The sequence below is a fragment of the Aythya ferina genome, assembly GCF_964211825.1.
Source record: "Aythya ferina genome assembly, chromosome: 2".
Lineage (NCBI taxonomy): Eukaryota > Metazoa > Chordata > Aves > Anseriformes > Anatidae > Aythya > Aythya ferina.
Window position 1 is genome coordinate 52773173 of NC_140297.1, and position 14532 is coordinate 52787704.

Consider the following 14532-nt stretch of genomic DNA (forward strand, 5'->3'; position numbering starts at 1 on the left):
TTGAAGCTGCGAGGTATGTCGTGCAAAAGTGTCTTTGACTTGTGTGTGATTGAAGAGGTGGCAAAGGCTGACGTTTTAGAGAAATGGGCACATTTTAACATTCTGCATGATCTTTTCCGTAGGGTGGGGCATCTTTCTGTAGGGCCGAATAGTCTTTTTGGAAAAAAAGTATCTGTGGCGGATTACATGTAACGGGGACTTCGGTTATCCAACAGACACGCTGAGGGAAGGATGGCGTTGGAGAGCAGGTGAAGGGAAAGGGCAGACCATTCCCTGCCTCTAGGCTTCCCAACGCTGGCTACACTGAATATCAGAAAAATAAAGGGGATTGATTGCTTTGCTCTTCCACCTGCAGCGAGCGCAGACAGCGGGACACTGACGGTTCTTTGCCAGTAGGTGGAGACCTTGCAAGAGAACTGGAATTTCAATCCTCCTTCCAGTGGGGAAGGTGTTTTTACTGTGGGCTTTACCTTGCTTACCTCCGGCACGTAGGACGGTGTTTAATGTGAAAAAAAGTGTATGTTTTGGTGACTTTCTCCTTGAAGCAAAGATTGTCAAGACATAATCACTCAGACATCTGCTAACGATTATTAAAACACAAGCAAACATGAACAAGTTCCTTTACTTTTTTTTTTTTTTTTCTTTTTTCCCTTGCTGCTGTGGTTTTGCATTTTAATTTTCCAACATGTGGTGATGCTCTTCTCGTGCAACTGTGTGGCACAGAACAGCAGACCTGGCCTCAAGTCGGCCCTTGGCAATGTGCTTCTTGTAAAACTTGCTGGTTTCGGTCAAGCTGAGCGTCTTGGATCACTCAAGCAGGAAAGTCCCCCTTTCTGGAAGTAGGGACCTGGGACTCAAGTCTTCATCTGCCAAATGCTCCGGTAGGTGTCGGTGCCTGAAGAACAGCAAGAAGGGAGATGCTCCCAGTGCACAGCCCTCTCCAAAACGGGCTGCTGCAACCAGGACCTTGGGAGGCTGGTTTCAGAGCCCATGTGAAGCCTGCACCGTTGTTACTTGATTTCCATGTGAACCAGTGAATCGGAAAGCTTAACCTGGGTGGCATTATGCAACCAGCAAATTGATTGCAGTTTAAATACAGCTGGATTGCAGCCCACAGCACGGTCAAAGGTTAAAGTAGCTGTGCAGTACCTGTGCTCAGGTTCTTAGAGTAGAAGTGAACCTGCTCTGAAATGGGAGTTTTTAAGAGCCACTGCAGGACAAAGGAAGGGTGGCACCACCTGTCTCCCGTGTTCAGAAGGATCTCTTCTGCCATCTATTGCCACGTACAGCTCACCACATGCCCACATGGAGGAGAAAACATTCCTGTCCAGTCTCAGGTGGGACGACCCTGGAGAAGGTGGATGTAAATGACCCATGGTCTGGCTGAAATAGATGGTCCAGATCCACCAGTTACAGAGGGACCTGGATTCATGGGCAGTCTGTAGGATGTTTGCTATAGCGTGATCTTGTAACAGAGGTAGATAACTGTAGGAAAACAGCTTCCTGAGAGCTTCATTCAGCTGCCATATCCTCACTTATGGTCTTCAAATTGAGTTTTCTCTTGGTTGTGATTCCCACTGCAAGTACTGCTGGGTGACTGAACCCGTGGGGTTCCCTGATATCAGTACAAGGGGGCATTGTCTGACCTCTTCTTCTGGCAGGACCAGAGGGAAAAATGACATTTTTCTTTCTTTTCCCTCTGCCCTCTGTTTCTTGCTCCTCTTTGCTGCTGTGTATCCTGAGGTCTGTTGAGAGGACTCACGTTCACACTGGGAAACCCTGCAGTTCTGGCAGGGTACCGTCAAATGTCCCTGGCCACCGTGGATGTCTCAGGACAAAACCTGAGGGAATTCAGTACGCAGTGTGATTCATCCCTCTCAGGGTCACCTGGGCCACTGGAACAGCTGAACAGCGTGAATCCAGAGCTGAGATCTGAATGCATGTTAGTTTTCTACAACTTCTACACCAACTAGCATGGACCTTTGACTAGCAGGCAAGGTCGGCATCCTCATTTCACGGTGGCTGCTCATATGTGTGGGTGCCTGCAGTTGTCCAGTTCCTCCACAGTTAACACGGTGAGGGGTGGTAATCAGCATCCAGGGGCTTTTAATAGCTCTCTCTTTGCCCAGGGCTGTCTTCTATGTTGTTTTAGCAGCCAGCAATTTTACTTACTGGGTATAAGTATTTCTGCGAAACCACATGAAGCAAAGCAGTTTTGGAGACTGCAAATATATTCTTGTGATCAGTGGACGTGGTCAGGAAAAATACGTAATTCCAGAATTAATGGTAATTTGTGCCGTGTTTAACAGGCATGGTTAAGTTGTCAGCTGTACTTTGAACTAGTCATTGAGCATATGGGTTAGTTCAATTATCATTCATTAAATGTCATTCCCAAGCACCTTTCCATTATTTGTGGGAGAGGAGATTCTCAGAAACCAACTGTTTCCCATTTAAAACAAACAGAAGGGAAAATAAAAAAAAAAAAAAAAGGAAAGGAAAAAGCTACCAAAGGAAAATGTGTATCCATTCCTTGTGGCTGGAGTTTTAGAGCACGAAATGTTGTTTATGGAATGTGCTCTGCTGGGCTCAATAATCAAGGACTGAGTAGAGGTGGTCTCCATGTTTTGTGTCAAATCATTCACTTGAGAATTTAAGGCTGGCTTTAAGTTGGGTTATTAATTTAGGCCCAATTAGGGGAAAAAAAAAAAAAAGACCAAAGAGAGTACAGATGATTGAGTGAATAAAGGGCTCAATAAAATTAATTTCTGAAAAAAAAGTGTTGTATTCAAGCATACCAGAATTTTTTACTCTTCTGAAAATTAACCGATATTCTTCTGAGCAGATGATGTGAGTAAGTATTATGTCATCTCTTACCTAGAAATGCAGGTTTAGATTGTGTCTTGGATTACACGGTCTTGCAAATCATTTTGAAAGAGTCATGTCTTACAGTGTCTTTATGCTTTTCACTGGTTTACCTTCACTGGTGTGGTCAGGAACAACCAGATTTCTACCCTTCTAATTCCTTTTTGGTGCAAATAGATGGGAAAACACAGAAAATGGTGGAGTCACCATTTCTATTGATGCCAACTTGCTGAGTAAAGTACAGTGTTGGAAGGACAACAGGTAATTTACCACTGATACGGGCAGGAAATACTGCCCCACAAGCTAGAGGGCTGTGGGAGGAGAAACGCAGCTCTGAGCCCTCCTTTGTTCTCTGGCTTTCTGCTTGTGCTGCGATGTTGCATATTTGCAGAGCTTTGCCTGAAGTCATAACTCAGGGCACAGTGGTTGGCTTGGCGTCTGAATACAGACAGGTAGAAACACTGCTTAGTATTGCTAGAGCTAAGCATTGCTCTCAAGTGTGCTCCAGGGAGAGCCAACAAGATATCCTTGTAGTCTGTGTGCACATTTTTTCTTCCATTTTTTTGTTTATCTAAGTGATCTTCACTCTCATGGTTGGGGATTTTTGTTTTACGTCATTTTGTGTTATTTTATGTTACCTTATTTTTTTCTATTTTATTCTATGCTATTATATATATATATTTATATATATTGTTATATTTAATCTAGTTTTGGCAGTGCTGTAGACAACATGTTGGTTTGAAATCTGGAGCCCTGATGATTCTCAGAGGTTGCTGTTTGGAGTGAATGTTTTGGGCTTTTTCTCAGGAATGAAAGTGCAAAATGTAACGTAGCCCTACCTCCTGATGGCAAGTGCAATACTGGGCCAGAATTTCCCAGTTGTCCCATGAGAGTGATACCTCCAGCACCAAGTTTCTCATGCTCACCTTGGTTTTTGAAAACTGGAGCTCCTGTCCATGCCAGAGCATGCCCGTGGCAGCAACAGCTAGTCCTAGGTAAGGCAGTGATCCTGTATTCCCAATTATCACTGGGAATACAGTGATATTTGGTGAAAACTATTTGGTGAAAACTCATACTAGTTGGTAGTAGCCACTTTAATGTAATGCAATTAAATATCTACAAATACACTGCAGTTTCTCAAGAGGAGAAATGACTAAAGCAAAGTAACTAAATACTGATGCTGCTTTTAGAAAGAGACGCAGAGCCCTTAGCGTTTGCTTGCAGGGTGATGCCTAGCAGCTCAGAAATTGGAAAACTTGCTTCATCAAAAAGGGAAATGTGAATTAATCATGAAATGGTGACACTCAAGCAGCTACAGTTCCTTTAGAGTCTGGAAATGTAACTCTAGTGGTGCCATGAGAAAGAAAAAAGGACGTAAACATCAGGCGACAGAAAAGCAGGAAACAACGAAGATAAAAATGAAGTTCAAAGAGTAAGTTAAAGGTTATGAGATGAAACAGCCAGCAAATATTGCAGTATATAACAAGCAGGAAGTTCGACGAAAATCTGCAGGTTACTAGAGATTGGAGAACGTTTGAAACAGATAAAGTTTGTTTGGCAAATCTCTTGCCAGCTGAGATGCCTGGCTGTGCGGTCAGCTTCTCAACCCCTGAATTTGTTATAAATAGATGAGTATGAACATGGGTGTGTTATCAAATTGATTGTGCCTACTGCCACACCGCGCTTCTGTGTTGTACAATACCTGCGTTTTGCTTTTATTGAGGTGTTACGGAGAAATAAAGTGAAGATAGTGGAAGATTTTTGTAGGGATTTGGTTATGAATCTAACATGGTGCGAATTTAATGCGTGGTTTGTAGCTAACAGCACGGGGGGTTATCTGGAGTATTAATATTTACTAAATGTAGCCCAGGCTGGTATTACCAGCCTGAGCTTTGCTTTGCAAAGAAAAAACTGCCTTTGTACAGTGTGTGTTTTCTTACTAAACACGTCCCTTTTTTATATGCTGAAGAAATGGTGCTAGGAGACTCTATTTTAAAAGGCATTTCTGAAGTATTTTTAGCTAACACAAACTGTAGCGTTTTGATTATAAATAACATCATTTGCTTCAAACATTCGACTAAAAATAAAGTCCAGGCGAGGAAAGCATCAAAAAGTGTATTTCACTTTGGAGAGAAATGTTTTTTAGCCTAGCCTGGGTTTGTACGCTGGGGATATTTTTTGCTGTGCAGTTTCAGTCTCTGGCTGTAATTTGCAGTCTCAGACCTAAATGGGAGGCTGTGTAGAGGCGAAGCATACCAAAAGGAACCAAAGGCTTTCTCAGACAGAGGATTTTTTGAATGTTGTCTCCTAGGTAGACGTTTCAAGTCTATCAAAAATAGGAGAAGGAAAACAACTTTCTATTGATAGAAGGTGAGATGCTATTTATTTTTGAGTAGCCTGGATGTTTCTGGCTGTTTGTTCGGTGTTTGCAAGGTGGTTAGATGTGGTGTGGAGTTTTTCCCGCATCCTTTTCCTTCTCGCACTGTTCCTCCGTTTGAATATTCGCAAGCCTTGTGTAGCACATCCCCTTTAGACGAGGACAGAGGGAGCGATTTATTTTGAGGAAGCAAGCAGGGTGGCTGCCGTCGTCGTTGTTCTTTCTGCCGCATGTGCCAATCCGTCCCCCGTTGCCCGATGTATGCTAAATAGGTCACTCTGGCAGAAACTGTCGCCTTAACAAGCAAAGAGTGAAACCACACCGGTGTTGTTATGAGCTTATCAAACACGAAATGTCTTCCTGAGCCCTGCTGCTGCCTCCTCACCCATTCCTGCTGGCTGCGGAGCGAGCGCTGCGGCCTGCTGGGCTGCATCGGAGGCAGCCCGAGCCGAGGGCCCGGCCTCCCTCCCTCCCTCCTCCTTGGCAGCAGCCTCACACTTCTATTGGATTAAGTGTAACGGGAAACCATACCCGAAATAATTGGTTTTATGCTTCCAGAGGTTTTCACGGGGAGGTATCAGGTTGTTAAGATGTGTGCGTTCCTTTGCAAGGAAGCAGCCCTGAGTTGTGTTACCCGTGTTTTGCAATGCGTATGTGTGTTTTTTTCCTCTGCTGGCCCACCTTTGAGAGTGGCCATCTGCACACAAACATGGAGCAGGAGCTGCTTGAAGGCTTGCTTTTGTTTCCTGGATATGCTTAGGCTCCTTACACCCTCCTTACAGCTCCTCAGGAGCCCGTGGAGCAAATGTCTGCCTGCGCATAAACCAGTTAATCGCAGAAACCTCGAGGACACGGCACTCATAAAAGGGTCCCTTCGTTTGTAGCTTTTGTAAACTGAATTGGTGATGCTGATGGCTCCGTAACTGCTCGGGGTTTTATGAAGAAAGCAGTGTTTGAGAAGAAGCAGGCCTGGTTTTGCGGAGCTGGTGAGTGAGGGACGGCCAAGCGAGAGGAAGCGTGGCAAGGCGCAGCAGAAGTGGAGGGGAAGCATCCCTGACACGTTTGATCATACGGCAACAAGTCTCCGCTGCCTCCTCAGGAAACGGCAAAAGTTCACGGCCGTAGCCTGAAAGGAATCTGAGGAAAGGTCTGGCTTTTTAGCTGTCGGCGCTGAGATGGAGGGCCCCCGCGGGAGCTGCAGCCGGGGATGGGGAAAAGATGGCCCCGCTGTCCGGGTGGGAGAGGGGAGGCCAGCACAGCGGGACGGGGCGAGCAAAGCAAGCAGGAGTCCTTCGTGCTGGGGAAGGAAGGCCAGCAGAAAGTACATCTTTAAAGAAAAACTGAGCCCAAAGTACTTGCAGTTCCCTAATTCATGTAACATTTACGCTGAGCCCACAAGTCCTTCCCTAATCCCCCTTCCGTACCTCAGGGACCGATAACAGAGATGCTGCAGACCCCCAGGCCTGGCCTTGCTACAAAGGGTTAATTCTGATCCACAAAACATGCTTACTTCTTGCTTTTCGGGGGGTTGCAGAGTCCTCCTTGCTACATACTTTTGATCACACCGGGCTGAAGCAGGTAGTTTCCGAGAAACGTTTGGCCGATCCAGCCAGTGGCTTGTGCGTGTTTTTAACAGCCCGGCCTCAGCAGCACGTCTGCGGGGAAGAATCGCTCCACAGATGACAGCAGCAGGCAGGGATCTCACTTGTTGACCTTTATAGTCTGCTTTTTTGGCCAGAGAGCATATGTTTTGTGCAGAACAGAAGCCAACACAAAGCATTTTTCTCTGGCCACATGTGTGGTTTTGCTGATAGAAATGTAGTTGGTTGGAATTAAAATCCCATTCATCCTATGCAAGAGTCCTCTGTCTGCTTGGAAGAATAGCACTTTGCAATGCAATCCGAGTAACTTGGGCAATATGTAGGTAGATCTATATAAGACCTTCATTCTGGAAAGATAATTCCTTGTAGATACAAGGAAATATGTGTTCAATTAGTCTTTTAGTTCCAGTTCACAAATTACAAGCACTGTGATAAAAAAAAAATAAAAAATATTATAAACACCATAATATACTTGTCACTAAGGAGATGCAAATAAACAGTAAGAATTGCTGCAAGGGTTGAGCAGGGATTTTTTTTGTCGGAGTTATTTGGAGGCGTGAGGATCGTGAGGACATGGACAATTTTATGTGGAGCTTAGGGAGAAAATTGCTGAATGCTGGTTTTGTTCTCTGCTGTCATTAGAGGACGTGCATATATGTGGATAAACGCTGCTGGGATTTAAAACATTTTTTTCCCTGCTTTAGCCACAAAAATGAGGAAGTTTAAGATACGGTTTCAAACCTCTTCCTACCCGACCACTTAAGTTTAATATCCGTGAAAAAGAAGAGGTTTACCAATTACGTGTTTCATCCACACTGAATGGTATCTGTGCTTTCGTTAAGTCATAACAGTAAAGCCTGCAGTGGAATAACAAGACCTGGCTTTTCCTTTTAGTGTTGTTCGATACATGGTTCAGTTTTACATTATGTAAATACTCTGCTAATAGGGAGGAAAATGACATAAAATTGCATCCTTTCTCAACGAGGTTTTAAGTTCTTTCAGCAGCTTCTCTCCTTTTTGAAGCTGTAATAAAGATCATAATTAGAGTCCCAGTTGCTTAAGTGAGAAATTAGCATGTTCTTAAATGCTGAGCCGAGTCAGGCTCCTGGCGAGACCCCCTCTGGGTATCTGTCCTGCCCCCAAGCACATTCCCTAATGCCAATTTGTGTTCTAGACGTATGAAAGAAAATCATATTCATTGCCACCTAGTAGTTAATCAGAGCCTTCAGATAGGCTTGAAATAATTTGCAGCCTGACTGCCAAAACCACTTGCTTCTGTTTATTTCCCATAACTGTACATATGGTCACACTCTAAATCTTACCAGAGAGCGTGAGTTGCCCACTACCATGACTCTGTGCATGTCCTTCGTTATTACAAATTCATCATAAATACTTATTAACCACAGCCCAGACCTCCTTGCTTCCTGTCTTCGAAGCCACAGCCAAGGGAATGAAAATCGAATGGCTTTTGCCTGATATTTTCCCAGTCAGAAATATCTTTCCCTAAAGGTTTTGCTTTGTTTTTGTAGAACTGGATGCAAGTCTAGATACCGTGTATACTAATACATATTTTGCTATTTAAATAAGATTCTCCCAGATTGGAATAAATTAAGAGCTTTATTGGGGCTGAAGTACACCTCATTTTTAGATTGATTAATTCATTGTGATTTAAAAATAATAATATGTATATAAAAAAAAAAAAAAAAAGAAGAAAACTAATGCTTAAAAAAAGAAAAAGACACTTTCCTGGTGCAAAATACAGATTTGATTTCCAAACAAGTGAATAGTAAACTGTAAGTGCCTGAAGTGCAAGAAAATGTCTGGAACATATGAAATTGTAGTCAAAGATTTTATAGTCAAGATGTTCCCCTCCCAGTTTTCTGAATTGTTGCAGAAGATACCAGAGGTAAAGCAAGTGAAGTCCTACCTTCACAGTTAACTCAGTTACGGATAATACTTGTGGGAGATGGATACTGATCTCTCTTGAAGCAGTGATTTTTTATGTTCTGATGTCTCTCCTGCAAGTTCTGTCTAACATGCTTTTTATGTGCTCTTGTTTCCACAGGCCAAGGCTGCAAGCACAAAGGAAGTTTGCTCAATCCCAGCCAAACAGTCCCAGCACAACTCCAATAAAGATAGTGGAGCCGTTGTTACCCCCTCCCGCCACTCAGATTTCTGACCTCTCCAAAAGGAAGCCCAAGACAGAAGATTTTCTTACTTTCCTCTGTCTTCGAGGTAGGACTCTTGCAACAGCTTGGGGGAACATTCTCTTTCACGGCCAAGCCACAGCAACACATGCTGCATAGCAGCTAGACAAACGCACTGGTGCTGTGCTTGAATATATTGTGTGCATTTCAACTCCAGCAATTTGGCTCTATCTGCAGCAGGAGCGTTCACGTTTGTGGTTGTAAAGGCCATAAAACGAGGCTGGTAATAGTGCAGAAGGAAATTTCTTTTACGCTTTAGCACACTGTTATCTTGAATGGGTTTTCGCCTAGCTCTCTTTAAGTTCTCCCCATCCTCATTTGTTTTACCTGACTATAAACTGAAGAGGTGCTTAAATTTCCAGAGTGCTTGTTCCTGCAATGAGAGAAGTCTGGTTGGAAATTCCCTTTTTCTGCCTATTCGCTGTCCTTTGCTGTTCAATTCGAGCGATGCTTTTCATCTGATGGAGGGTAGAAGGATTCCTGTTAATTGCAATTGTCCCGGAAGCTGGATTGTTACCATATTAATAATTAAAACATGTTCCACTGTGCAGATCTGGTGAAAACAAGGCATCTGAAGTTCTACTGAGAGATATCCACTTACCTGATAGCAGGTGCCTGAGCCAGGCTGGAGCTGTACGGAGCAGTTGATTGCTGGTGTGCGTCTGCAAGCCTGCCTGCCAGAATTAGGGACCTTCACACGAGGCACAGCTAACTGTCCGGATTAAGCTAAAGGAGGACGCCTTGCCCAAGTGGACATTTTTGTTTCTATTTTGGCAGGTGCCCCCCATCCCCTGTAGCTAATCATTGCTCTGTCCTTGAAGTGCTGGAGTGATGCCTCTCGCTGTTTTGTCCCATTACCTGCTGAAAGGGTGTGCGTTTGTTACAGATAGGGCTTGTCTGCAAAAGGCTTACCTGGTGGGTAGAATCCTTCAAAGCCTGGTTGTTCCCACTGGTGTTTAAGTTGCCCTTGCCAGTTCTGAGGTCTCTGTTGCATCTGCTGACAGGTCTAGTCAACACCACCCATAACACCTTGCTGAGGCTTTCCCACCTGAACATGTTTTTTTCTCTCTTTTTAAAATTTCTCTCTCTTCTGTGAGATATCAGGCTAGGGACAGCTTTGGGCTGGTTGCTAATTTATCTGTCTCGACTCTGGTCTTAAAACCGAAGCCTCCCTCCTGTTGGGACTTCTGGTAAAGCGGGTGGGTGGAGGGAGGGTTGTTCACCAGCTTTTGTGTTTGTTTAAAGGATTGCGAGGAGCAGAATCTAATGGAGTTTAAAGTGGCATCGCAGTCCCCTGAAATTTAATCTGTGGAAATGTATTTCTAATTTAGTCTGCTGTGAGGTTGATCAGTCTGTTGGCAGCATGTCACTGCTGTGATCTGGGCCAACTGCCACAGTTGTTGGTGGGAAAATTCAGATGGGGGAGTGTGTGTGTGTGTGTGTGCGAGAGAGAGGGTGAGCACACATGGCTGCATTCATTCACACGCTTGTTTCCACTGCTTGCTAACTAAGCGTGTGTTATTTATAGCTTCGAAGGCACTTGCACTTCAAGAAAGGCGACCTGAGTGGGAATGTGACTTATCTCCCTTTCTATTTCCTACTGTTTCTTAGCGTTCTGCTTTAACAATGCAAATACGAAGCGCAGGTTCTTTTGTCCTACTCCAGTGCTTCATTCAGAAGGTTTTTCTTCTTTTTTTTTTTTTTAATTTTATTTTAATCAGTGGCTGTTTAGCTCTTGCACCTGTAATTTTCTTCTTTGTTATTCATCTGTAGAATAATTGATGTTTTGTACTGTCAATTAAGGACTTGCAATTCATTCCTAATTTCTTCAGTGTGCAGGAGTACTCATATATTTCAGACAACACATGCGTTCAGACGGCAAGATCCCAATTACAATGGTATTGAAAACCACGAGGGAAAATCTGCGCTAGGAGTGCCACACATGGCACGTTCTTGGTCTGGTTAAGCAGGCTGTGAAGGGAACCAGAAGGGAGAAGCTGTTGACCCTCCATTTCAGCTCTCAAAAAGTTCATTGCTCCATCACCCCCGAACAAAGCTTGCTTAAACCCTGTGTCAGAAAGGCTTCTGTTTTTTTGGAAGGGGGTTGCTTTGGTTGTGAACCTGTGTGCAATTATTTATGAAAGTGTTGAGGGATCCAAATCGCTTGCATCATGGGCCCTGTGGTCAGTTCTGCCTTCTCTCCAGCCCTGGCAGTTTGCTCTTGCATGATGAAATGAGACACAGAGCCACGTGGAAACGTGCTGCATCACTCATAAAAAGCATGCTGACAGGATATAAGCTCAGCTCCTTGATTTTTTTTTTTTTTTGATAGTAAGTGTAGTAGTAATATGATGCTGGACAGTAAAGCCCCATGTTTGTGTAATTTTTTTTTTAAAGTTGGGTCTCTCAGTTCCCAGTCCTTCAAAATGCTCTGATTGTCATAGTAAGTTCAAGGTCAAAGCTTTGCTTCATCGAGGGAGTCTTTTCCAGGACCAGTGGGAAAACAGCTTTGTGGTCATGTTTTTCTCCTTGTATCACTCCACCCAGCAGCAGTGTGAAAAGCAGAGGGTAAATTTGTGGCACCCTGTCAGGCTGTACTTTCATTTTTAAATTTTTTAAACAGAGAAATGTAAAAATCCCAGCCCCAGCTAGAAGTTCATTCTTCACTACCCTGTGGGGTTTGTTTTAGGTAGCAGCAACTGAATTCTGTGGGCAGGGGAACAGAGCTGTCATGCCACAACGTGGAAAAAAGGCTCCTTCCGTATGCAGGGTCCAATATTTAGGAAGAAGAATCCATTTTACCTGGGCTTCTGCTACGTTTTAGAAAATCTAACGATCCACAGTATTTTTATTTATTTCTTTTTTAGCATCCTGTGATTTCAAAGGGAGGTAATTTAACCAAGATGACCTGTGTGGTTTCATTAGCCAGAATACTAGGGGCTTTCAACATATTTTTAATTAGAGCTTGTTTTTTGAACTCCTGATTTGACAATGCAATGTACTAATTACTTCTTAAAAGGTAAACAGAATGGGATGCAAAAGCTGTAACAGCTGATGAATATCTGGGCACGCAGGAATACATCTAGCTGACCGGATTCGGCAAGTTCCCCCTTCTTCCCCCCTTCCTATTATTTTAAAGTCCTCCTCTTTTTATTTTTTTAAATTGTGACCTAGAATTTCCAGCACGAGAAGGAAGGGACTAGCACAGATATCTCTGAAGTGTTTGTCTGCAGTGTTCTTATCTTTAAATAGGTTCTTTGAAGGAGCCTGTGTGCCCTTTGCCAGAGGCATAATTAGTATCTTTCTGCAGCCTGTGTAGATATGAGCATGTCATCTCCCTGCCGTCGCACAATGGCATTCACTTTGGCTATATTTTCTGCCTCTGATCAAACTTTTCTTAATAGCTTCCATTACGGTGCATTTAAGTTGCCTTTTCTCTCCGTAATTATTTACAATTTAAAAATAGCGCAACTGGAATAACGCAGAGCTAAAGGGGAATGGAGAAACGAGCCCCTCAGAGGGAAATGGATCCTTGGCAAAAGGTGATAACAGCAAGGCTATGATTAGGAGCCTACATTTAAAAAAGTTTTCCCATGATCAATTTTCTAATTAAGCCGGGCCTCTGGGACTTGCATGCTGGAGAATTTCAGGGATTCCTAAATAAAGATAATTTAATTGAGATCTCACAAATCGAGTTTTCAGACTGTTTTAACTGTTCTGCAAAACCTGTGACTGTTCTGGTCTTTGAGCACTGCGATGATTTAGCAACGTGATGATTTATTACGACTGGGCAAAACCAAAATAGAAAACCTCCCTAACCTCCTTGCTCTTTATACTTAACCTCCTTGCTTGGGCGGTATGCTCAGGGGCTGTTGATCCCAGTCTTCTTCCTAATATCTCATTAGGGTGCAGTGCCTGAGCTGAGCATCCTCTGGGTTGTGTTTTTAGGTACTCTTCAGGAATGGGGCTGGAGGATGGGTGGGTGCAAGGCAGGTGCCACTACAGCAGCAGGGCTGTGTGTGAGTGCTCTGGGAGTGGGAAGAGGGCAGCTCCATGAGGGCCAAAGACTGCATCAGGGACATTATTTGAGGCCTCGGCCTTCCAGGGGAGAGCATTACCACCACATAGATGTGCTCAGGAGATCAGAATAAGCACGTGAAATGGAACAGCGACTCGATCGGGCTGGGAGAGAGGCAATGAAATGCTGACGCTGTCCAGAAACGTAAGGTTTAAAATGCTTTGCAGTCTGGGTTAGTTTTTTATAATTCCAAAATACTATTAAAACATGAAGACTTATGATAATTGGGTTAAAGTACTGGAGGAAGAATTTTTATAGATTTTGTGTTATTAAATCATGTGGTGCCTGAGATGAAATTTTTGGGCGGATTGAAAATATTAGGATAAGCTCTGGAGTGCAGAGTCCTCGCTGCACAAACCACTTAATAAAAATGCATTTGGCGACTGTAATCCCACAATTTTGAAGTTCTTTGTAGGGTTAGGGGTAATAGTGATGTTTAAAGGATCCTTTCCGTGCGTGGGATGAGAGATGCATCCGGTGTGCAGCTTTTTAGTCCACGTATGGAATATGTTGCTCTGGGCTGGTAAGCAGCTTCCACAGTGCTTTAGCGCAAGATTAATTTCATCAGCGCAGGTAGGGAGAGTCTGCGGGTGCTCTACGAAAAGCAGGAGCCTGAGGTACCCAGAGGGACGCTGTGGCCAGGGCTGGGAGTGATGCTGGAGTCCCTCCAGGTGTGGAGCAGAGGTGTGCATCTCCACATGGCTTCGTGCTGCCGGGAGAAGTTACCAAGCTGGAAGAGCTGCAGCTGCGGCAGGATCCGTGCTTTCTCTGGCTCTTCCTGTGTTGAGGCCCCTTTCTGATGTTAATGATTCCAATATTTACCCCTGCACAAAGCCACAGGATGAAATTAGCTCGTTGAAATGGAAGACTAATCTTGTGGTTTGGTCTTTGTATTTGCCACAGTCTCCCTCCGAGTCCCTAGGCGAGCTGCTCGGCTCTTCTGTAAAACGAGGCTAACATTTAACTCTCTATATAGGTATTGGCGTAGCTGGATGTTGATTAAGGATAAGTTACTGGCACAAAACCTGAGTTCTGTGATTTCAGGAGCCACGCTTCAAAACCTTGGTGCCCACCGTTCAGGGCCAGGTCAGCGACCAACATGTTTTCACAAAGGTGATCCCTGCCCTTCGTACCACCGGCAGCGTGCGCCCAAGCTTCAGTAAGCTCTGAACCCACAGGAGATCCAGCAGTCCCTGGAGGGTGTGTTTGATGCGAGTGATGGGGCTGAGGATCTCTTGGGTGCGACAAATACCCTGGTAGGATTTGGGGAATGTCAGCACAGTGGGTTGGGATGTACAGACTTGTCTTGTTCTTGGTGGACAGGGATGTGTAGTCAGGGGGTTCAAGTGGACGTGGGAAGGAGTGGTTTTGAGATTTGCCTCCAAATCTAGCCAGGTAAGCAGAGGT

At 44.2% G+C, this 14532-nt stretch overlaps 1 protein-coding gene across 1 annotated transcript in view; it reads left to right on the forward strand.

Annotated features, from left to right (window-relative positions):
• JARID2 (jumonji and AT-rich interaction domain containing 2) overlaps positions 1–14532 on the forward strand; it is a 184511-nt gene that overhangs the window by 136309 nt on the left and 33670 nt on the right. Inside the window, exon 4 of the mRNA XM_084510902.1 lies at positions 8906–9075. Coding sequence (XP_084367028.1) covers positions 8906–9075 — 170 coding nt within the window. The remainder of the gene's footprint in view (positions 1–8905; positions 9076–14532) is intronic.